The sequence below is a fragment of the Canis aureus genome, chromosome 32 (assembly GCF_053574225.1).
Source record: "Canis aureus isolate CA01 chromosome 32, VMU_Caureus_v.1.0, whole genome shotgun sequence".
NCBI lineage: Eukaryota > Metazoa > Chordata > Mammalia > Carnivora > Canidae > Canis > Canis aureus.
In genome coordinates, this window is record NC_135642.1 from 12,038,157 (window position 1) to 12,060,378 (window position 22,222).

A 22,222-nucleotide genomic window follows, 5' to 3' on the forward strand; every position below is an offset into this window, starting at 1 on the left:
TACAATAACATCCGGATGTGGCACCAGGCCCCGCTTCTACCACACTCCAGTAAAAATAAATCTCTCTGTCCAAATATAGACTGGTCAAAAGTGCCATGTTTTACAGGATAGGAGGCAGTTCTTTGGCATTAAAAATAGACAAGTTTTGGCTTCCCTGAAGATCTGGGCAAGAGCACTACTATTTCCAGATGGAAACCTAGGTGGATGGGGTAACTGACTCAGCTATTTAAAGAGCCCAAATAGAAAATTATATCCCCTCTCTGGGCCTCAGTTTACTGATCCATAAAATGAAAAGGTAAGGCATGACAATTGACATGAAAGCTCCCACTGTCTCTGAGGGCAGGAACTGGAGTCCAAAGCTGACCCTCAGAGAGCTGAAGGCCTTCTAAATCATGGGGCCCCTGCACAGATAAGGTCAGCTGGCCCTTAGACCCTCCTCTCACTGCATAAGACCAGAAGTGTTTTTTTTTTTTTCTGAGGATTTTCAGAATTCTGTCAAGGGCTTTATTTATTTATTTTTTTAAAGATATTATTTATCTATTCATGAGAGACACAGAGAGAGAGAAAGCCAGATACACAGGCAGAGGGAGAGGCAGGCTCCATTCAGGGAGCCCGATGTGGGACTCGACCCCAGGATTCCAGGATCACACCCTGGGCCCAAGGCAGACGCTCAACTGCTGAGCCACCCAGGCATCCCAAGGGCTTTAAATTATCCTTTTGAGTCAGACACCTCGTTGATCCACAGAGCAAGGCAGGCCAGCAGTCCCCCTACAAGGAGCATACCTCCCGAGATGCTACCCTGATAAAAGGAAGCCACAGCCCAGCCAGACACCAGAGGGGATGGTGGGCAGTGGAGGCTGCCACTGCAGAGTGCCATCACCCTTCCCCTGTTATTCTGCAGAAGGCAAGGCTGACATACACATGGAAGAGCTGGAGGCTCAGAGAGGTGGCACAACTTGCTTAAGGTCATTCAGCTGGGGGAGGCTGGGACTGGATCCAAATCCAGGTCTGGGATCCAAAGCCCCTGTCTTTCCACCTCCTGGGGCCTCTCCCATGAGAGGGAGGTCAGCATGGCTCTTCTCCACTCCTGGGGGGAAAGGACGTCCTAACAAAAGCCGGGAGCCTGGGGGTAGCTCAGGAGAGCAGCCAGAAAGAAGTCAGGAGACTCGATTTCCCCAACCGACCCCCTGAATTTTCATCACACCTTGAAAAAGAGGGGCCGGCTTTGCTTCAAATGGTTTTATTAAAAATTGTACCAATTGATAGGGGGAAAATATACACACACATATACGCATGTGAAGAACATGAAGCCAAATATTCTGTACAGGTAAAAAAAACAATGGGTCCCTGTTCCCCTCCCTCTCTTTCTCTCTCTCCCAGAGGCAGGGTGCCTAGAACCCAGGGACAAGTAACCCAGGCTGAACAAAATGCTACATTCTCACTGGGTCTCTCCCTGCCAGCCCCTGTGGACCCGGGGATGGGGCAGCCGGGGTGGGGGGGGGGTGGGGGGGTGCGACGCTCACAGAGCGGGGAGAGGGGCCGCCACTCAGGCAGGGAGTGGGGCAGCAAGGCTGGTGCCCCTAACCAAGAGCTCAGCTTGTGTTATTCCCTCAAAGCTTGAAGTCCCCACCAGCTGAGGTACCCCCTGCCCACAGGGGACCCAGGAGGCTTCGGGGGCTCCTAAGTGATCCCCTTCCTAGACCAGGTCCAGCTAAGGTCCAGCCTCCCACCAAAGATCTGCAGCTTCTTGCAGCCCAGACTGAACGTTGATTCCCAGAAGCCCCACAGAGCCGTGGAGGCAGGAGTCTGTGTTCTCGCTGCTTTCCACTGTCCATACCCCGTCTTCATCAAGTCCACCAAATGACACAAGCTCGCCAGCTCTCTGTGTGCTCCTCTGCCGACTGGGGCAGGCGCAGTGGCTCCCTATCCCCCAATGGAGGTCAAGGCAGGACCATCCCAAACAACCCCCCCAAAATTCCATGCCCAGGCTGGAGCCACCTTGGGATGAGGCTGGGCCTCTGGGGCCAGTGAGACGAGTCAGCTGGGCCCCTCTGAGTGCTTGGAGCATGCCTGACACGTAAGCTCTGGACACAGACCCACACCCCTCAGGGCTCGGGGAGGTCACTGGGAGGTGATTTTTCTCTCCCTCGCACTGAGCAGGAAAAGGCCACAGGGACAGCTCTCCAGCAGCCCAACTTCGAAGCAGGCAAAGGCAGAGAGGCCAGGCCAGGTCCTCCAACTCACTTAGGGAGTCAGATGTCTGGCCTGGGTGGGGTTCTCTCCCTCATTCTGTCTATCCGCTTTCAGAAACTCTACGGTTCTGAATCAGAAGGGCCTGTCTTGACCCTGAATATCAGGCTTCCTCCCTCCAGGGCTTTTCTATAATGAGAGTGAGGTTTCCAGCCCCTCTCTCCCCTCACCCTCAGCAAACCACAAAAACTCCACAAGTCTTCAGCTGGTTACAGGTCAGGAGCCAGGTCAGAGTCTCCCTCCCTCCAAATCGGATTCTCCTCCCCCTAACTAGAGACAGCCAAGCTCCCTGGGGTGGGGGATGGGGAAAGGGGGCCCAGAGGGAGGGATGCATCTCCTGAGGCTGGACCTGAGGAATGTTCAGACCAACTCACCAGGCAGAGGGGGAAGGGGCCAGTCTAGATTACTAGGCCAATTAAAAACAGCCAGCCAGGAGGAACCGCTCTCCTTCCTGGGGCCATTTACCTCCCGGGTGTTTTTGGGGGGAAGGGCGAAGGAGGGGGTTTTAAATTTTGCCCCAGCTTGCTTAGGGTAGTGAGTGAGTTCCTGGCCTCCCATAAGACAGAGGCAGTGCAGTCGGACTGCCCTCCCCTGGCCTCAGGCTCCATGTTCAGGTGGGCTTGTCAAACTCTGGGCTCAGTTCTCAGAGCAGGCCACAGGACATCCTGCCCGGGGCCTGGCAAGATCTCCGAAGCTGGTGGCTTTGCCTCAGCACTGGGGCCCCAGACCATTTATTCGTTCTCTCACTCAGCTCAGCAGGGAAGTCCGCTAAGAGGGGTTCAATGAGGCTGGCAGAAATAATCCTGGTTTTCTTGTGTGCTGCTCAAGCAGACACCAGCAGCCTGCCTGTCACTGCCTTGGTCCAGAAGAGGGAAAACAATGTCCAATGCACATTCTAAAATGCTGTGGAGACACACAAAGAAGGCTGGATTTCACAATGGTCAGCGTGTCCCCGAGTTGGTCTTCACCTGTTCCCTGGGTTCCTTCTGGTAAGCAGGAACCCATCTTCTTAGCAGACAAACCATGGTACACACCCTGAGAACAGAATTCTAGCCAAGAAGAGGTAATACCTCCAGAACATCCAAGCAGAACAAAACAAAGGCTAATATACAGTTTGAGGTCCTTCACCTCAGGGCTGCTGTGAGCCCATATGGCACCTTTGTGCAAATTAGGAACGACACCCCTTCCTCTGAACAGACGTAGCCTAAGACGAGGGCATATAGCCTAGTGGGCAGAGTATGAGCTGGATTTTAGCTTCCATTATCTTCTTCTGCAGGTGCCCTTGTGCAGTGCACAACCTGCCCAACTGTACATCCAGTAGATTAATGCTTCCTGCAGACCTCCTCTCTGTAGAACCGTAGGAGCTTGTTGGGCTTCTTCAGGTTTGAGAGTCTATGTGGACTCCTCCAATTTCCTTGGGTAGCCCTGAGGTCTTCTCTGCCCAGGAAGCCATCTTTACTTTGGGCCTTGCTTCATGTTAGCACCAATGTTATCTTTTCTTACATATGCAAAAAGTATAATTTAATTTCTACATGTCTAGTTAACAGATTCCCTGTGTCTTTTCAGATTCCCCGCATCTGCTATCAGAGCTGCCAGCCTGGCTGCTTTAAATTCTCTCCATGAGTGCCACAGCAGGGAGAAAAGGGAAGTTCAGAGGCAGCTGCAATCCTGCTGAGCTCCAGAGCACGATATTCCCGGGACTAGCTGGAAGCTGAAGGAAGACAGGAAACATGTACCCAAATTTGACAAATTTGACGGCTCCACACTCTAATCATTGCCTGTGATTCTAAAAGACATGCTTCAGCTGACAAAGCCACAGTGCTGGCTTCTTCCTGTATCCCACTAGGTGTGAAAAAGGAATGGGGTTAAGCGGGAGGAGGTATGTCGTTTCCAAGGAAACCAAGGGGTCTGGGTTCCTCTAGGGCTGACTCTCACAGGTGGGATGGCCACCACACTTCCCAGCCCCATGTCATCCTGCAGTCCGTTGGCTGGGTCTTTTGAAAGAAGAGCTGACAAAGGCACAAGCTGCTGGCTATGGCATGGCCATTGGCTCTTTGGCTCATCCGTGGCTGACACCCAGTGTATCCCAGGCAGCCAGAGGTGGCAAGGGTTCTGCACCTCAGGACCAATCCCGGGGCCTCTGAGTGGGAGCAAGTAAGACTTGAGGCCTACCCGGAAGTTTGGTTCATTTTGCGGCATGTTTGAGGGGTCCTTGGAGAAACCCAACCCTCCCTGAGGTCTGCTGGAGATGACAGGGGCTGGGCAAGAATCCCTGAGCCCTTGAGGCAGGCAATGACTGGGCCAAAGGAGAACCCAGATATGGAGCTGGCTGACTGGCCTAGTGGAAGTTGCCACGCTCAGCTGGAAAGCCCCTGGCCAAGGCCCTGGGGGATTAAAGCAGTGTGACTGTCAGATCTCGGGCCATCCATGGTGGAAGGCTGATAGTGCGGGTGGAACCAGGAGTCTCATCCAATCTCCTATGTCTTCAGCGAGCTCCTGGGAGAAACTACAGTCCACTCGCCGGAGCACATCACTACCTGGTCATCTTCAACAACCGCTCAAGAAACACTCGACGTGTCAGAGCCCTCGGGAGGTCCCACATCACAGACACATCAGCCTCCACTTCAACAGTGTTTGACAAAGGCCCTTACTCCTGGTCGAGGTCCTGAACAGGGAACGATATCCCGCTTGGGTATGTCTTATGTACACAGAGAGACACTTTTAAAATGCAAACGCAAAAAAACAGCAATGAATACACTTCATAAGACACGGTGTCAGTCCTCTCGATGCCAACCAACGTCCTTCCTGTGGTGCCCTGAACGAAGAGGGCAGCCCAGCCTCACCTGGGACCTGCCCCATTCCTGTTCTCATCTGCATTCAAAGCCAGGTTGTGCAGGAAGAGGAGAATCTGCCACCACACTCGATTTTGGTTTTGCTGGTGCTGAAAGGGAAAAAAAAATGTGATTCCTAAACATAGCCTGTAGCCTTGACGACTCCTGACTCCTTATCATTCCCAATAAAAGTTCAGATCGATGTGTCTAGGGGCAACACTTTAATCCTATCAGGACAGCAAACTGGGGGATGGGGGGGTCAGGGGGGTAGGGGAGGGGTGAGAAGAGTGGTGAAGAGGAGGAGATGAGTTCTCCAAAAAACAATTGCAGTTTTAACATTAAAAAGAAAAGACCCGGCTCTTTATGCACTGTGCACAAGAGGATTAAACGTTTTCCCCTGCTTGCAGGATTTTCCAGAGTTTAGCCAAGTGCTGCTTTTAATCAGATTGGCTCCTGAGCCCCTCAAACCTCAGCTGCATGAACAACAAACTTTCTTCAGAAAGAAAGAGAAGAAGTGCCCCCCTCTCTTCCCCAACTCCAAAGTAACACAGAGAACAAGGGGGGAAGGGGGGGAGCCTCCATCTGCAAGTGATTTGACACTGTGAAGGTCAAAGGGTTAATCTTCAATTTAAACCACACTGCTGAGGCAGCAAAAATCTGATTTCATCCAGTGCAAACACGCACGCACACACATGCACACACACAGACACACACACACACAGACGCATACGCTTGTACGCCCGCCCTCTCTCCCTTCCCAGCATCTCCAGCTCAGTGCTGCCCTTTTTATAGCTGCTCTTGACAGTAAGCCATAAATAATCCCTCTTGGAGCGCTTTCCTACTGACTGGGGCCAATTAAACGTTAAGCAAGAACATACTTGAAAACAAAACAAAAACAAAGAATGCACACTACTCTCTGGAGGTTATCCCAGGTCCTACTGTCAGGCAGGGAAGCTGGGGGCAAAGGTCAGGGGTCAGAAGCTCACAGGCTTGGGGCTGCTGCCACACCCACACAGGTACCATTTCCCGGGGGCCAGCAGAGGCTCCGAGGGGAGTGGGGTGCTGGAAGAGGTGGCCTTTGTCCTCTCTTTGTCTGCCAGGGCAGGAGGACGGGATGCGGGCCCTCTCCACCCGGTCCTCGGTGCAGAGGGGAATGAAAAGCTAGTGTGCAGGAAGAAGCCAGCACGGGCTGGACCGGGGTCACTGGCAGGGCCCCGCAGTGAGTGTGGCCATGTGAAGGGACAGCAGGGCCGGGGCCCTTCTCGGGCTGTCTTTAACCACTGCCTGGGCCCCTATGTCTCAGATGATGAGGACAAGGTAAGTCAGTGGCAGAATGGAAAGTGAGCCCGGGTGTCCCGCGCCCACACCCTTGGAGCTTTGTGGGCAGGGTTGGCCCTGGCCTCCTGGACTTTCCCCCAGGCCCTGTGCAGGTTTCAGGCCCCCCCCCCCCCACCTCCACTGGCCTTGGACCACAAAATTAAGAGAGGTGACCTGTGGACTGCAGCCGACCTCAGGGCCCTGCCGAGGCAAGTGAACCCCACGCTCGTCTGGGGCCACAGTGTGCCCCTTGCCCCTGAGGAGGGGAGGCTGGAAAACCATCCAGGAAGCCGGAGTTAGGGCTCCTGCCAGGAGGGGAAATCAGGGTGTGCCACAGAGGAGTCCTGGCAGACTGCAGCGGGAGACTGATGGCTTCCTTGTGTTTTGTAAACAAAGATGAGTAAAAAGAGGAAACACAGCCGGCTTAACAAAATCTGGTTAGAGTGAAGCAGCGTGAAAACAGCCTCAGCTGCAAAACCTGAAGGGTCGGGCCTGCCTGCAGCAGCTGGCAGGGCACCCCGCCTCCTGCTTCCCGCCCCCAGCTGCTGCCCGGGACAGGTGCAAAGGTCATGTGGCGGAACAGGAGGAAAATCCAGGAAAAGACTGGTCCCCAGAGACGCCTGTCTGCTGGAATTCCAAGTCTCCTCAGGTGCCTGTTTGAAAAGGCCAAGTAACAATAACAGCCACAATCATGACAAGAATAGTAGCACTGAGTGTGTCAGGCTCTGAGTCTTCTACAAAGTGTGAAGACTTTGCTGGTCCGTGGACCAGCAGTCTCAGCACCACCTGGGAGCTTACTAGAAATGTAGATCTACTGACTCAGAATGTGCATTTTTAACAAGATCCCCACATGACTTGGAGACTCCATTAAACTCCTTTGGCCCTTCTCGACAATCCTGTGAGATTGTTACATATCATTATCCCCATTTTACAGACAAGAATGTTGAGAGTTCAAGAACTTGGCCACATGGCTACTAAGTGGCAGGGACTGAATGGAATCCAGACCACCTGGCCCTAGAGCAATGTCTTTACCCATTATCATTATTCTCTGGGCACCACCACACAACTTTCTTTATGCCAAAGCAGACCCTTTCTTCTCCTCTTCTCTAAATCCTATCAAAATAGCTCAATGGCCAAGGAAGGGAGATCACAATTCTATGTTGTGGGGCCTGGGCCAATCCCATTTCTGTATGCCTCAGTTTTTTTCCCCAAATGCCCCTAATGGGGGCTGCCTGGGTAACTTCCGGGGCCCTGAGGTATCTGGGGATGAGGGCAATGCAGCACCCTCAGTCCCATCATTTGGGGGTGTTGGGGGACCCAGAAGCAGCTATGGGCCAGAGCGTGCTGTCAGAGAGGAAGGCCGAGGTCTTGCTGGGAGACATAGGCATGCCTAGGTGCAGAGGCAGGGCCACAGACCCACCGCTGGAAAGAACCTGAGTCCCAAGCCTCTGCCTGTGACAGGCCTCAGGGTACAAGGCACTTTGGGCGGTGGGTGGCTCCCTGGGCCAGGACTCAGAGGACCTGGCTGTAGGCGGGAGATTCCCACCAGCTTGTCTGCGAGTCCTCACTTCCCTTGTAAGAGAAATGTAAGCATGGTATTAGATCAGCAGTTCCCAAACCTGACTGTGTCACAGAATCCACTGAGGTGCTGTTAGAAATACAGAGTCCCAGGGTTCCACCCAGGCCAACTGGGTCAGAATCCCCAGGGAAGCAGTCCAGGAATTTGTACATTGAACAAACTCTCTGGGTGACATTTTTTATTTTTTTATTCTATTTATTTAATTATTTTTAAGCTTTTGACTCTTTAAGTAATCTCTACACCTAACACGGGGCTCGAACTCACAACTCTGAGGCCCATGCTCCACTGACCAGGCCCACTAGGTGCCCTAGGGCAACGTTTTTTAAATCAGAAGTAACATTGTATATTTTAGTCATCAAAGTAATACATGTTAACTGTAGAAAAATTGGAAAATACAAGAGGTGAGACGGAAGAAAATAAAATCACTTGTGCTCTTGCAGCCTAGAAGAAAACACTTCATTTTTTTTTTTTTTTTTTTTTTTCCAGTCTCTTTCAATCTCTTCTCATCAGAATAATGACTTGGCCAAGCCAGAGGTAAATCCTGCCCAGGTGGTTCTGAGGCAGCCAGGCCACAGACCAGCATTTGGAAACCACTGAGGTGCTTTCCGATTCTGAGGTTTGGGATGTGAAGTTTGTCATCCACAATTACCCTCAGGATTACAATTCCGAGCTCCAACAGCTGAATCCAGCCAGCCTCTCGGAGGGTCCGGGTGGGCCGGGAGACCAGGCTGCCTCGTACTGAGTTAAGCTGGCTGCATGGCAGCTGAGAGAGCAGTAAGAGCAGGGCCTGGTAACCAGTCCATGGCCTCAGTCGTCCTTTCTCTGGGCACAAGAAGATGCCACACAAATTCCACTTAGCCTTCTCTTGCCACAGGGCAATCCCTGAAAGGCCCTCTTCTGAAAAGAAACCAAGCTGCATCTCACCAAAATTATCAAAGAATGCCCTGATCATGAAGAAACCAAGCACTTAACAAAACTATCAAAGAATGTCCTGATCAATAACAAATACAATATTAAAAAAAAAAAAATTACACAAAAGGGCCTGACCAGAAAGGAAAGAGAAAGGACATGAAGGGAGGCCAGTGAGAAAAACAGTAAGGAGGAAGGAAATCGACAGTCACTGAACAGGATGAGGTACACAAAGACACCACAATGCCAGAGAACATGGGTCCTTCCAGCAGAAGGTATGGAGGAGCAGGGAAGAAGGAAGGGGAACCAGGAAAGAGTAGGCTTGGCCTCTCATGCTCATGGTACAGCATGGAACGCAGCACCCGAGATCAGTGAGTGCAAACCTTCAGAGCAGGACCTTCCTCTCCCAGAGTTAGCTAGAGTACCCTTCCAAGTCCAGAAACCTGCAAGAAGTGGGGGTTCTAAGAAGGCACAGTCAAGGTGGGCGCTTAGGGATTGGAGATGGAGGCACAAGGGATGGGGAGCTGCTGGGGATTGAAGTTTCCACTTGATTTTAGCCAAAAGGCCGAGAAGTGATTGGGATTGAAGTTTCCACCAGAAGACCTCAAACTGAGAGTTTAGAGGGACAGAGGAGAGGAAAAAAAAGAGAGGTGAATGCCCTGTGGGAAAGGGATCCAACCTGGTGGATAAAAATATCCTCTTCAGTTAAGACAGCATAGGCAGGTACTAGAGACCCAGGGCTCTTCTTTGACGGTCCCACTTCCTTGCTGTGGTCAGGGGATGAAGGCAATCAGCTGACAAGGGTTCAAGTCACCCCCACTGGGCACACAGTAGGTACTTAACAAATGCACACTGGACCGACTACAGAAAAGTCAGCCTTGCAAGATAACCCACTTGTCTGAGGCCGGGAACAAGTGATGTCTGGCCAGGTCTAAAGATGTACTTGATGTGATAGTATCAGCCTCTTGCCTAGGGAGAGGCCCAACTAGTAAAAGGCTTTTCTTCTTCTTCTTCTGTTTTTTTTTTTTTTTTTTTTTTTTAAAGAGCTGGCTGTGGTGTCTGACAAGGTTGGATTACACAAATCAAACTGTCCCATGTGGCCTCTGCCCTAAGCACAGTGTTCCCTCTCCTTCCCCCAGATAAGAATCTCCCTCTGCCTCTCTCCCTTTGGATCCAATTCACACCCTCTGGGCGCTTTGTGTGTCACCAGTATTCCAGATGCTTCAGCAAAAGCTAATTCACCCCCGAAGGACTAGAGGAAAGAACACCCATATACTGTGGCCCTGCTCGAAAAGAACCCTGCCAATTTTACCAAACAGACAGCGATTCATAGTATCTTATACTGAGAGATAAGATCCAATCTACCCATTTCTTCTTCCTAAAGATCTGGAACACAGGAAGGACACATATTATCAATCCCATTTTACAGATGGGGAAACAAAGGCTCAGAAACATCCCTCCAAGCAAATTAGTTGGCAGGGACTGGGGGTGGGCGGTGGGGTTATTCAGACCCCTGTCTTCTAACTCCATAGCTATGTTATTCTGCTAAAATATTACAGTGTATTTATTCACACTGTGGAAAGTAGTACTAACTTTTCAAAGAGAATCACCACTGAACTGCTCCCCTAGTATGTTTAAAGACATTGTTTCCAGATCATTAACTATTTAGTAAGGATGCTGTGGACCAGAAAAACATAAACCTTCCAGAGGCAGAGCAAACTGAAGATCAAACAGAAATAAAGCTAAAAACTGCTCTGAAAGGATGACTTCAGGTCATGTTCTGAAACCACACTTGGTTTCTTTAAAATGCAGAATTTCGCATACCCTGTTTTACAGGGAGAAACATTCTCTTCCAAGTGATGTTTTCCTACCTCTCCCCTGTCTCCATGCTGCTCTAAACCCACCCTGGCGGAGGCTGAGCGGGGCAGCCTTGCCACCAAGAACAGGAATAGAGATAAGAGAGACTTCAGGAAAATTCGACTTGGAAGAAATTGAGGAGATGTTTTTGTTCAATTCAGCAAGCTTTTATCAAGCCCCCAACTGGGGCAAAGGCTTATGAAAGGCACAAAGATGAGCGAGATGTAAACTGCCCTCGATTATTCTATAATGTGAGCAGAAGAAAACAAAAGCATAGAAGTAAGTTTTATGGGAGGCAGAGCCAGGTCAGGGCAGTAAGTGGGTGCTCCTTCATGCTCTTGTTTGCCAGGAGGTGCCTGGAAGCAGTGATGGGTGGTGGGAAGACTACAGTCTTAGGACTGATCAGATCTGTATGGCTCCCAGCACAGCCACTGACAGCATAACTTGGGCGCGCTGGGCTGTCTCCCTTCTCTGAACCTGTTTTCTATAAAACAGCGATGATCGGGTCCAGAAGTAGGAGGTGGCTGTGTGATCAAACAAGAAAAATACACATAAAGCGATGGGCCTGGTGACAAGAGGGAGCAGCTCACTCCCCATGGAGGACAAGGAAAACCTGGGCCTCCCTTAACCTCCCCGACACCTCCCTCAACATCCTCTTCCTCAGAGAGGTCCAGGGGTGGAGGAGTGCTATCTTCTAAACAGACTGTTGCAGTCCTGGGGAAATCCCTGACTTTTCATTCTGAGACGGGCCAAGGTAGCTAGAGGCGGCTGGGCTCAGAAATCCAGGCTGCCAGGCTGACCAAGGGATTCTGAAACCCACAGGGCAGCCCCTTGGGCCCAGTGGCCCACTGCCCTAAGAATGCTTCTGACCCAGACGGCCGGAGTAACAGGCAACGTGGCAAAACGGAAAAAGAAAAAAATAACTCCTTGCCAAGAGCTTCCTCAGTGCAGCCAGTAGTGCTAACAGGACGTTGAAGCCACACCACCCTGGCAACACCAATCACTTCTCCAGGGAAGAAGGGGTAGCCTGGAGCCACTGGTTCTCAGTGGAAGACAGGAGGGTTTCCTCTATGCAACTGCAGGCCACTGGCTTCAGCTGTGTGTGTGTGGGGAGGGGGGAATGGGGGAGGGAATAGAGATGGGGGAGGGGATAGGGCTGTGTCCACCACCCAGATCCCCAGAGCCTTTGGGGCCCCTACCTATCCTCCCACAGAGATGGCTCTGGCTCCCTCAGCCTGAGAACTGCTTCATCAAACTATCAGACAACTTAAGAACTCAAGAAAAAAACCTGCTGTGGGTGCTCCAGGCATAAGTAAGGGACAGAGGACGGAGGACTGCCAGATGTGCTGTGGGTCTACAAGACTGTGGAAAAGGAACCCTAGAGCTCTGGCTCCCAAACTGGAGCCTTAGCAGCTGGCTGTTCTCAGCCTGTCTGAGGCCAGTTCCCTAGGCAGGACAAGGCAAGCTAAGTATGGAAGAAGGCTGGACCCTCCTCTTCGCCACATACACTGACTGTTCTCGTTCTGGTCATGGAACATGCCCTCTTGGTTGCCAGACGTGATCAAAAGGCAAACTAGACATTTTTCTTCATCCTTCTTTTCTAGTACCTCTCCGAGCCCCTCCTCCCATCACCCCCTTCACCCTTAAGGGGGAAAAAAAAGCCAACTCCCATCCCCAAGGCCCAGCTTGGTGGGGAGGGAATGAACTATCCGGAACTATAAGGCCCTTCTCCTGGAAGAGAGAGTAGTCAGGTGCAGAGTTGTGTGGGGAACTCGGCCTCTAGTCAGCCACGCTGATGACTCAGAAGCTAAATATAGTGAGCGATATAAACAGAGCCAGCCACAGAGCAAACACAGGGCCCCGAAGCCCCGGCCTGGCTCTCACGCACAGCAGCCCTCCCCAGTAACACCCCCCCCCCTCCCCAACCTCCCCCAGCCCCCAGCCCTCTCCTAGGTAGACCTCCCACTGCTGGAACAGAGGCTGGCTCCACAGGGACCGGCTCACTCTAAGGTGAAGCCCTGGGGCTCCTACTCAGGGCTGCCACATCTAGGGCCTGAACAACCTCATTAGCCACAGTCTGAGCACCCCCAAAACCACTTAGCAACAAGGAAGGCATCTCAAAGGGTCAGGTAGCAGCAGTCAAGGGCCCCTGAACAAAGGATCCAGGCTGTTGGCAGATGTAAACACCACTCTGGGTACGACTTCCAAGCGAGCTCCCCAAGAACTATAAAGACAGGCCCAAGCAAAATCCTACAATCATCTTTTGGCACGTTTCCCAAAATGTTAAACTGCCCACACCTTAATAGTTATAGGTACTACAATCTCCAACGGGCTTTCACATCTGTTCTGCTAAGTAAGCATTAGAAATCGAGGTGCAGAAGTTAAATGATTTGTCTATGGACAGAAAGCTTGTGACAGAGGGAGGATTTGAACCTGAGTCTACCTTTAAGTATAGGATCCTTTCTGGAATATTGCAATTAAGATAGTTTTTAGTGAGTGTCTGACATTTTCTTCAGATTTCATTTTTCAGAAAGTCTAATTACTGTTCAGGGAATTTCCAAATTTGACTATTCTGAATGAAGCCACTCCTGGTCCAACTGAAAAAGCCATTTCCAACTCAAAGAATTCCAATGTTCTTGTGGTTTTACTCACTCAATGGTCTACAGCGGCTTTTTTTTTTTTTTGATTCTTTGCTTTTTAACATTGCCCAGAAATACCCCCCATAAATTTCAAGGTGGTGCCACTGGGATAGGAGACTTTCCTAAGAGGAGGAGGACAGAAGCTACTGCCCATTCTTAGGCCCATGCTGGAGAAGACTGTGGCAGGTGGAATAGAATGAAAGTAGAACCCACATCTTCTGACCCCAGCAGCTCATGAACACAGTGAGGAAGCTAACCTGTACCTCCTCCTCCCTGCAAAAGCTGGACAGACACAGAAATACCAAGGTAACTTCACAGAGCCTGAGTCAAGGTAAGCCATGGCAAGCACATCACCAGACATCTGCTGCAGAGGAACAAAGAGGAGAACCTTCCAGGGGCATCTGGGTGGCTCAGTCAGTTGAATGTCCAACTCTTGGTTTCAGCTCAGGTCATGGTCTTGGGTCATGAGATTGAGTCCCATATCAGGCTCAGTGCTCACCAGGAAGTCTGCTTGTACCTCTCCCTCTACCCCTACACACACACACACATACTCTCTCTCTCTCTCTATCTAAAATAAAGAAATAAAATCTTAAAAAAAAAAAAAAAAAGAGGGGAACATTCTACTCCTGACCCAAAGGAAGGTGGGGCATTTGATTGGGTTTGGAAAGGCTTTTACCTCCAATCACCTAGCATTCAACTCTCCTGTTGCTTTGGAGACCCAAACTGCTGACAAAAAGCGCCTTACTGACAGTGATCTTCTGCCTTCAAATCTTTGCCCTTCCATCCAGAGGAGCCACCCTGAACAGATCACACAGGTAACCAGGCTAGATGCCCACCCCACATGCTCCCTAGGATGTATGTTGGGAGGGCTTATGGCCAGCAAAAACTGAGATCCAACATCCAGTGGAACTTGCAACCTTTTGAATCTGGGGTTAAGTTGATGCACTCAATTTGCCAAAATGCCATGCTGCAACACACTACCCCATCATTGTACCTCCCAGCCCCTCTGCTCCACATCTCCTAGGAAGAAGTATTCCCCTGATACACAAATAGAATAACTAAGGTCTGTAACTGGGGACCAAAAGTGGCAACTCACACTCCCTACAGGACTCAGGGACCAATGGCCGTTGTCTGGCCCTGGGACACCATCCCAGATCTGAGGAGAAAGGAGATGGCTAAGCCCTCCCAACACCTTACTGCCTTACTTGGGTTGTATTTCTGTCACTCTCTAAACTCAACCTATGACAATGGGGGATGGCCATCATTTCTTTGTGGAGAAATGTACAAGGCCGAGGTCCACAACTGAACAGCTTGAACACAAATTTCTCTATGCAGGGCAGGTGGAGGGGAGCTCAGGGGAAGCAGCTCTGCTAAGGGATCAGCCTGATGGGAGGCGTGGGAAATGTACTGTGAACTGACAAGAACAAATGTGAGGGACGATCAGGCTTACAGACAAAAGGAAACAAGCATTAACAAGTACCTACTGTGTACCTGGAGCTTTCATTGGTATTTTCTCACTTAATCGTCACAATACAATTCTGTGGTATTAGCTCTAATTTACAGAAGAGGACGATGTGGACTTGGCAACGTCAAGTGCCTTCCTGATGGCTAGTAGGTGGTAGAACGGGTATTCAAATCTGGACCTTCTTGACCTTGGATTCAAAGCCTAGAGACTGGGGATCCCTGGGTGGCGCGGCGGTTTGGTGCCTGCCTATGGCCCAGGGCGCGATCCTGAAGACCCGGGATCGAATCCCACGTCGGGCTCCCGGTGCATGGAGCCTGCTTCTCCCTCTGCCTGTGTCACTGCCTCTCTCTCTCTCTGACTATCATAAATAAATAAATTAAAAAAAAAAAAAAAAAAAAGCCTAGAGACTTAATCCTAAACCACTTCCTAGTACTTCAGTTTCTCTGCCTGCAAAGGAAGGGAATAGGGAAAGAAAATTATCCTAGCCTTTCCTGTAGGAGCTCCCAGAGAAGGTCCGTGAGTGGGGTTAGAGGGAAAGACGGGCTTAAAAGCAAGAGGATTCCACAGACAAAAATGTTTGGTTCTCTGTAATGGAAAATTTGGGAAAACCAGCTCTGGCCTAGAAAGGCTTAGCTGACCAGCCTCCTGCTACTATGAGGTCAGAATAGACAGCAGCCAGGGGGCCAAGGGACACAGGGACCTCAGGTGCCAGTATGGGGTCAAGTGCAGAGCAGGGGAGATTTGTCTATGGTTCTCCTCTGGCTCTGCTGCTTGCTCCTCCTCCCAGGCCAGGGTGGCTCTGGCTGATAGCTGAAAGATACCCTCAAGGAGGCAGCCCTGACCTGGGGGAAGCGATGCCAAGCAGCAAAGAGCAGGATCAAACCTTGGAATGAAGACTCTCCTCCTTTTCAGGACTGAGTCATGAAGAAAGGGCCCTGGGCTATGTTCTAGTCCTGTCCTCACAGCCTGCTCCCAAGCCTACAGGGGCTCACCAATGCATGGGAAACAACTGTTGAGAGAGATTAGGTCTACCGGGAATGAGAAAGGCTGCCTTCCAGACAGTCCTCTAGATGAATCTAGGAGACCCCGAGCCACCGTGTGTCCTCCGGCAGCTCCAGCACTGGGACTGGGAGCTGGGAACTGGTCTCAGCCCTAGGCCTGTATAACCAGGCAAGAGTGAATGGGCAGGAAGGAGGCCAAGAAACGGAAATCAAGAATCAGAGTGAGTCCACACATGGACCTAAGGCGAGACTCGAAGCCAAGTTTCCAGAAAACAATCAAAGGAGGGACTAGGAACTGGAGCCTGGGGCCAGAAGCTAGGCTGCCTTATTACCTAAGCATAGGGCCACCTTCTCTTCCCGATTAATAGGGGCTGGGAGACCCACCCAGGGACGAGGTCTAGCCCCCGATTTCCCTCAGAACTCCTCGGCAGAAGGCACTGACCATATCTAACCCTGATGGTCTGTTCTCAGGAGACCAAAAGACAACTTCTCTCTCCCCTGGGGCTGGCAACGGATTGGCCCTGAAGTCAAACCTACTGTGATCACCTGGTGTCACCCATCTCGACTCCCGGGTCTGCCCAATCATGATGGAATTCTCTTGATTCGGGCCACACACACGCGCGCGCGCGCACACACACACACACACACACACACACACACACACACTGCCCGCCAGGACGGCCCCAGAGGTAGGGAATGTGTTCAGTTCCAGGTGGCGGGCCTTTGCTCCCCTGGCGGCTGTACCAGCCCCATTCAGCCCTGGGCTCCCTCCCGCCCCGTCCCGCCCCGTCCGCCCCGGGCAGCCGTCCAGAGGGCCAGCCTGGGAGGAAGGGTTAAGTGCCTGGGGGCCGGCCCAGACCGAGGCCGGGCCGGGCGCCTCCAGCCCGCGGCACGGAGGGCTCCTGCAGCACGAGCCCGCCAGCCGCCGCCTTTGTTGACGGACTCGGCCACATGCTCGGCTGACACGCGATGCTCCGCCCCGGCGGGGCTGGTGCCAGGCTGCCGGCCAAGCGCGGGCCGCCCGTCTGGAGAGACTCTCCGAGGTCCGCTCTCCAGAGTCCCGGGTCCCGGTTCCCAGACAGAGACAATGAGGAGCAGCCTCCCCAGCTGGAAAGTGTCAGGTTACAACCGGTTCCACCACTTTCCCCCACTCAGGCCCATCCCTCGGCGGCCTCGGTTACCCGGCTCCCACGGCACCTCAGCCCGGCGCCCCCCACCCCCCAACTGGCCGGTTTCAAAGCGGCTCCCTGGGAATCTTCCCCTGAGGTCCACGAGGGCCGATCTCCCCACCTGGCCTCGGGCAGACGCGGTGTGGCAGATGAGGCTGCGGAAGCCACCCATTCCCCAGGAGAGATCGGGGCTTTCCTGCCCCAGGTGGGACGAACCGCTCTTAGAAGCCTGAGCCCAGAGGCGGCAGGTAACCCACTTGGAGCTCTGAGAGGGCAGGAGTGCTCGGACAGTTGGGCCCACCCAGTTCACCGGAACCACAGCAGCCCAGGCCAAGACCCCGGGACCATGCCCTTGGGGCCCCGGCAGACACGGAGTGGCTGAGGCAGGTCCTGGTCCACCCCCACCCCCCAGCCCCAGCAGACTCTCCTCCCGCCCCAGCCCAGCTCCCAGCTCCCGTGCCTACTTGCTGCATATGAAGCCGATGGAACTGGTCTGCAATGCACTGAAGCTTTCGGGCAATCTGTACCTCTGCTCGATGTTGCCACTGCCCTTCCGGGGGCTGCTCGAGGAGAGGCAAGCCTGCAGGGAAACTGGCAGGGAGAGGGAGCCGGTAGCCAGCGTTGCCTGCGAAGACAGAGGGCCCACATCTCAGCGTTCTCCACAACTCCACTATCCACCCCGAGGTGCCTGACGCTCCCTGCTGAGACCTGGGGCCGAGGCCTTCATCGGGGCACTCTGCCAGGTTTGGACAGACAGATCTGCTGGCTGCCCAGGCGTCTAAAAGCTGCCGTTCAGAGAACGGGAGGGAATGGTCCCAGCCTTCCCTGTAGTTCTCCATTCACAGGCAGTGCCAGGGTACAAGTAGTATGTGTGGGTGAACCTGCCAGCCTTCTGTCTTTATTTACCAAGCTATGCTTGACCACAATTTATTTTTCATGCAGTAGCAGGTTGAAGCTCTTCTCTGGAAAAGCACCGGAGGCAGCTCTCCAGAGTTCCTGGGTTGAGCAAAGCAAGGCAGAGAAAGAGAAAACCAAAATGTGCCTTCACTTTTTCCTCTGGCTGGGCCCAGGTCCCACAGCTCGGGACAATGGTACTAAAACTAGGGAGAGCAAACTCTTCAGACCCACTGGATAGCCAAGTTCCTCTCTGGAGGAGCCCCAGGCCAGACCGCAAGAGCTAGAGACCAGCGCTGCACCCTACCCCAGTGCTGGCAGTCGAGCTGCCGCTAGGGGTGCCTGCCTGCCTGCCTTCTTCCTCTGTTCCTTCTTCCCTGCCGGCCTTATCCATCTCCTCAAACTCCAAAAAGAACTGCAGGGCAGCTCCCTCTGGGAATAACTGCAGCGTCTTCTCAATATGCTCCATCAGACATAGCAAGTTCGCCTCCAAGCCCTTCCCCTCCCTCCATAAGCTATTGTGCTAAAAGAAGAAAGCAGACTAAGTGTCTAACCCTGTCCCTTTGCCAGAGGAGGGCATGTTACTCATAAAGCAAACCATTTAAGCCCACAAATGAAGGGGTCTTGTCTGATTGAGCCTTGGAAACAGCCCCTCTACTGGCATCGAGCCCCGGCAGGCCCAACCTCTTTCTCTAGTTCCCCTTCCAAGCACAGAAAGTCCCAAGTGACACCTTCTGCCTTCAGGAATCTTCCCCTCCCAGAAAGGGCCGGGTTTTTCCCTTCAGTGTCAACAGCGATTCACACAGATCTCCCAACCTTCACTGGGGCCACATTGGCCAATTTACAAAAGGCATATCACTCCCAGGACACAAAAGGCTGGGCCACTCAACGGGCCACAGGATGTAAAACTCAAGGCCCAGGTACCACTCTCCTATCCTTTGGGACCCAAAGGATCCACAGACCCAAGGATCCCTGCAGAAACGGACAAAAAGGCAGAAATGATGGCAGGCATAGCAATTTGCCCTTCTCAGTGCCTAAGGAGCACAGGTGAAGAGCAATGACAAGCAGAGAAGCAGAATGACAAGAATCGAGGAATCAATAGCCCCTGCTGTTCAATTTGGGGAAGGAAATAACAAAGTGCACGTTTGGGGAGGGGAAGTCCCCTCTTTTCCCCCAGTCTCTATGGGAGGAGTCCTGAGGCTAAGAGCACTCACCATAAAAGAGTCGCTGGGGCTCTTCGGTCACCCCACAAGGCAGCATGACACCCTGACTTGGGGAGGCCGGACTGAGGGTCTGGGTGGCCTTGTCTTCCTGGCTGGTGGGTCGAAGCCCAGGGCCACAGCAGTGGGTGAGAGGGAAGAGATGCAGACGGCTGAGGGGGCAGTCCAGCTGGCTCTGGGCAAACAGGTCAGCAGAGAGCAAGCTCCCAGGCTGGGTCCCCGGCTCCCCATCCTCTGGCTGGAACACATCATCCTCCAGCTCCTCCACACACTGAGGCGGCTCCATCTCCCCTGTTAGAGCACAATGCAGGCCTCTGGGATGCTGCTTCTACCCAGGCCAAAGCTGAGGGATTCCCCTCCCCTTTTTTCTTTCCTGCTTCCCCTTCTTATTTGGGTGAGTAGGGCCAGGTACTGATGACAGACAACTGGTGATAAAGTACTACCAAGGATGACACCCGCCCCAAAGGCTGAGGACAGCCTCACTGCTCCATACCTCTTCCCTGGGCCTTCTGGGAGCCACCCCCCACCTTGGTCTTTTCTCCTGACCCAGGCTGGTTCCGGTCATGAAGTCTGACTGCTATTGACTCTGAGCACTAGCAGGGGTATGATCAACGGCTACAAGCATGCAGGACACCTGGGGAAATGTCAACAAGACCAGACCCTGTGAGTGGCTATGGGAGGGCAGAGGGTGCTGGGACTGGCTGTACACACAGTGCTCGCTCGCTCTCTCTCTCTCTCACACACACACACTCACTCACTCACTGCCCTGAGGAGTAACCACCAAGCTCTCATTTCAGTCTGAACTGAGCTCCAGGCTCAGCAGCAAAAACAAAAGCCAGCAACTCTAGGGCAGCCAGGTTCCCTCCAAACCTGTTAAGCCCCGCCCAGCTGCCGATCTACCCTAGTCTCCACCCCCTGCTTGCTCAACACAACAAACAGGCTCCACGGTGTGGTAAGAGTGGGTCCTGGGAGAGAGGGCAGAAAGACCCAAGTGAGTCATTGGCCTCCCAACAGAGCAGAGCCATCTGCCCACCACAGCTTGGCCTAGAGGGTAGGTCCAACATCCAGCAATGTGGCCAGCCTCCCCCAGCTCAGCCTACTCACTCCTCCATGACTTTAATCTTCTTTGCCCACAGTCTACCTACCATTCCTGTCGGCACCGAACCTGAGATTGGTCTAACCCTCCTTACAGAAGGAAGTGAAATTCAGCCCTCTTTTTGTGACCTCACTCACTGTCTCTGTACTACTCAGGTTGTTGATAGGAGTTTCTTGGTAATAAAGAAGTTCCTCTTGCTCCACCTGATGGTTCTTGGAAATCTGAGCTTGGAGCCACCCAGCATCTTGAGCTCCCAACTCAGCCCCCTACATACACACACATACACCAGGAACTTGTTAGGGTCCCTGGGGCAGCCAGAAGCAACAACTACCTGAATGGTTTGGGATTCAGAGGGATACTGTTTGTCACTGCCAGATTCAATTAGAGATCCCCTGGGAATTTTGTCTCCCAGTCTCTTTCTTGCCTTTGAAGAACAAGCCAAATGGTCTGTAGGCTGGTAAGATACTTAAAGGAATCTCACTTAAATTCAGAAACTTGGCTTTCCAAAATGCAAGCTCTCTCCGAGGCGCTTGCTTCAACCTTCCCTCCATCCCCCAACCAGTCCATGAGCTACTATGACCCTATCTTTGCCCTCTTCCCTGGTGAGTGAGGAGATGCCAGCTTGGATGGCAAAACAGGCACATGGTGTTCTTTAGAAAGTGTTTCCCAAAGGAGGGTAGGAGATCTTCAGCTTATCAGCAACAGGAAACAAAGTTTCTTGCTGAAAGGACCAAGTACTGTCTTGCCAGTCACCTGGCAGGGGCTCTTCTCCAGCCTTTCAGCCTTCTCTCTGCAGACTGGCAATCCCAGGCTAAGAGGGGGCCCTCCAAAGCTAATCACAAGCAGGAGTCATTGTCTTGGGTTTTCCTTTGAAGCCAGTCACCTCCCCCTCCCCCACCCAGCAAGGCCCCAAAGTTCAACCCTTGCCTGGACTGGACTGTCGGGGAAATGCAGCCATAGGGTGTGTCTCTGCAAGCCCTGGGGACCCTACCCATTCTCCACAAGAACTGCAGGTGGCTCCTCTGTACGTGGGAGCCTCCCGAGGGGTGCTGGGCAAAGTCAAGTGTAAACTGGGATATGGTAAAGAGACCCTCTGCTCTCTTCGCCTGAGCTGAGGAGGTGATGTCCAAACTGGTAGGAGGAGCACACTTCTTGAGCGCACTGCCTGGGAAGGTTTTATTCCTAGCAAAGGGGAACCAAAGCCCGCTTTGGAACCATCTCAGCCCCGAAGGGCTGTAAGAGGGATGCTGAACTTAAGACTCCTCCTCCTAGGAGAATAGCCAGGCACTCGGAGGTTCCGTAGGAGTTAAAATCTGGGAACGCACACATACATGCGTACACACCCACACGACACACAGCAGACCTGGGTGACTCCAGGAGAGAGTCTCGGCCTCCGAGTCGTGATGCCAGGGCTCCGCGCCAGGGTCCAGCGTGACGAGCACTCGGGGGCTTGGCGCCCAGAGTCAATTGGGAAGGAGGGAAAGAGCCCAGCTGTTAAGGAGAGGAGCCTTCAGACTCCGCAGGGAGGCTGGACGCCCCCCCACCCCCTGTCCTACCCCCGAGTCAGATCCAGAGGCCGGGCCGTTCTCGGGAGCCCAGGGCTGCTCAGCAGTGAACCGCAGCTTCCCCTGCCCACCTGGACCCAACTCCCTGCTGTCTGAAATGCTACTGCCCCCAAGTTCCCTCGCGGAGCAGCGCACCTAGATAAGGGTCCTGCACCGCGTTCCCGCACCCCGGCGCTCCAGTCCTCCATGGTCCCCCCACACGCCCGCAGCCCAACCCTTCCCGGGCCCCCATGCGCAGCTCGACTCCTCGCCCCACTTCCCGCCGAGGTGCGATCCAACTCCGCCCGGCCCCCGGCCGCCCGCGCGCTCACCGGGCTGCGGCGGGTGGCGGGCGGCGCGGGCAAGGGCGGCGGCGGCAGCCGGCGGGCCGGCGCGGGAGGAGGCCGCCGTGCACCGCGCGGTATTGTTTCCAAAATACGCCCGCTCGGGG

At 53.0% G+C, this 22,222-nt stretch overlaps 1 protein-coding gene across 6 annotated transcripts; it reads right to left on the reverse strand.

Moving 5' to 3' along the window:
• Nucleotides 1-1,224: 1,224 nt before the first annotated feature.
• Nucleotides 1,225-22,213, reverse strand: BMF (Bcl2 modifying factor). 6 transcript variants are annotated; one of them, XM_077880591.1, is made up of 6 exons: nt 22,104-22,213; nt 21,591-21,718; nt 19,659-19,765; nt 19,126-19,422; nt 17,482-17,642; nt 1,225-5,191 (listed from the first exon to the last, which is right to left on the reverse strand). In XM_077880591.1, exons 4-6 carry the CDS (start codon nt 19,415-19,417, stop codon nt 5,090-5,092), a joined length of 555 nt encoding a protein of 184 aa, XP_077736717.1. In that variant the 5' UTR covers nt 19,418-19,422; nt 19,659-19,765; nt 21,591-21,718; nt 22,104-22,213; the 3' UTR covers nt 1,225-5,089. The 6 variants fall into 6 exon arrangements, with proteins under 6 accessions (XP_077736717.1, XP_077736716.1, XP_077736712.1 ...); XM_077880590.1 differs by having other exon boundaries at nt 19,625-19,765; XM_077880586.1 differs by lacking the exon at nt 19,659-19,765.
• Nucleotides 22,214-22,222: the final 9 nt, after the last annotated feature.

Coding starts and splice junctions, on each gene's coding strand:
- BMF (XM_077880586.1), bottom strand. CDS start 19,417: ATGGAGCCGCCTCAGTGTGTGGAGGAGCTGGAGGATGATGTGTTCCAG. Junction 17,643..19,125: donor GCCCCAGCGACTCTTTTATG/GTGAGTGCTCTT, acceptor CTGTCTTCGCAG/GCAACGCTGGCTACCGGCTC. Junction 5,192..17,481: donor ATCGGCTTCATATGCAGCAA/GTAGGCACGGGA, acceptor TTTCCCTTTCAG/CACCAGCAAAACCAAAATCG.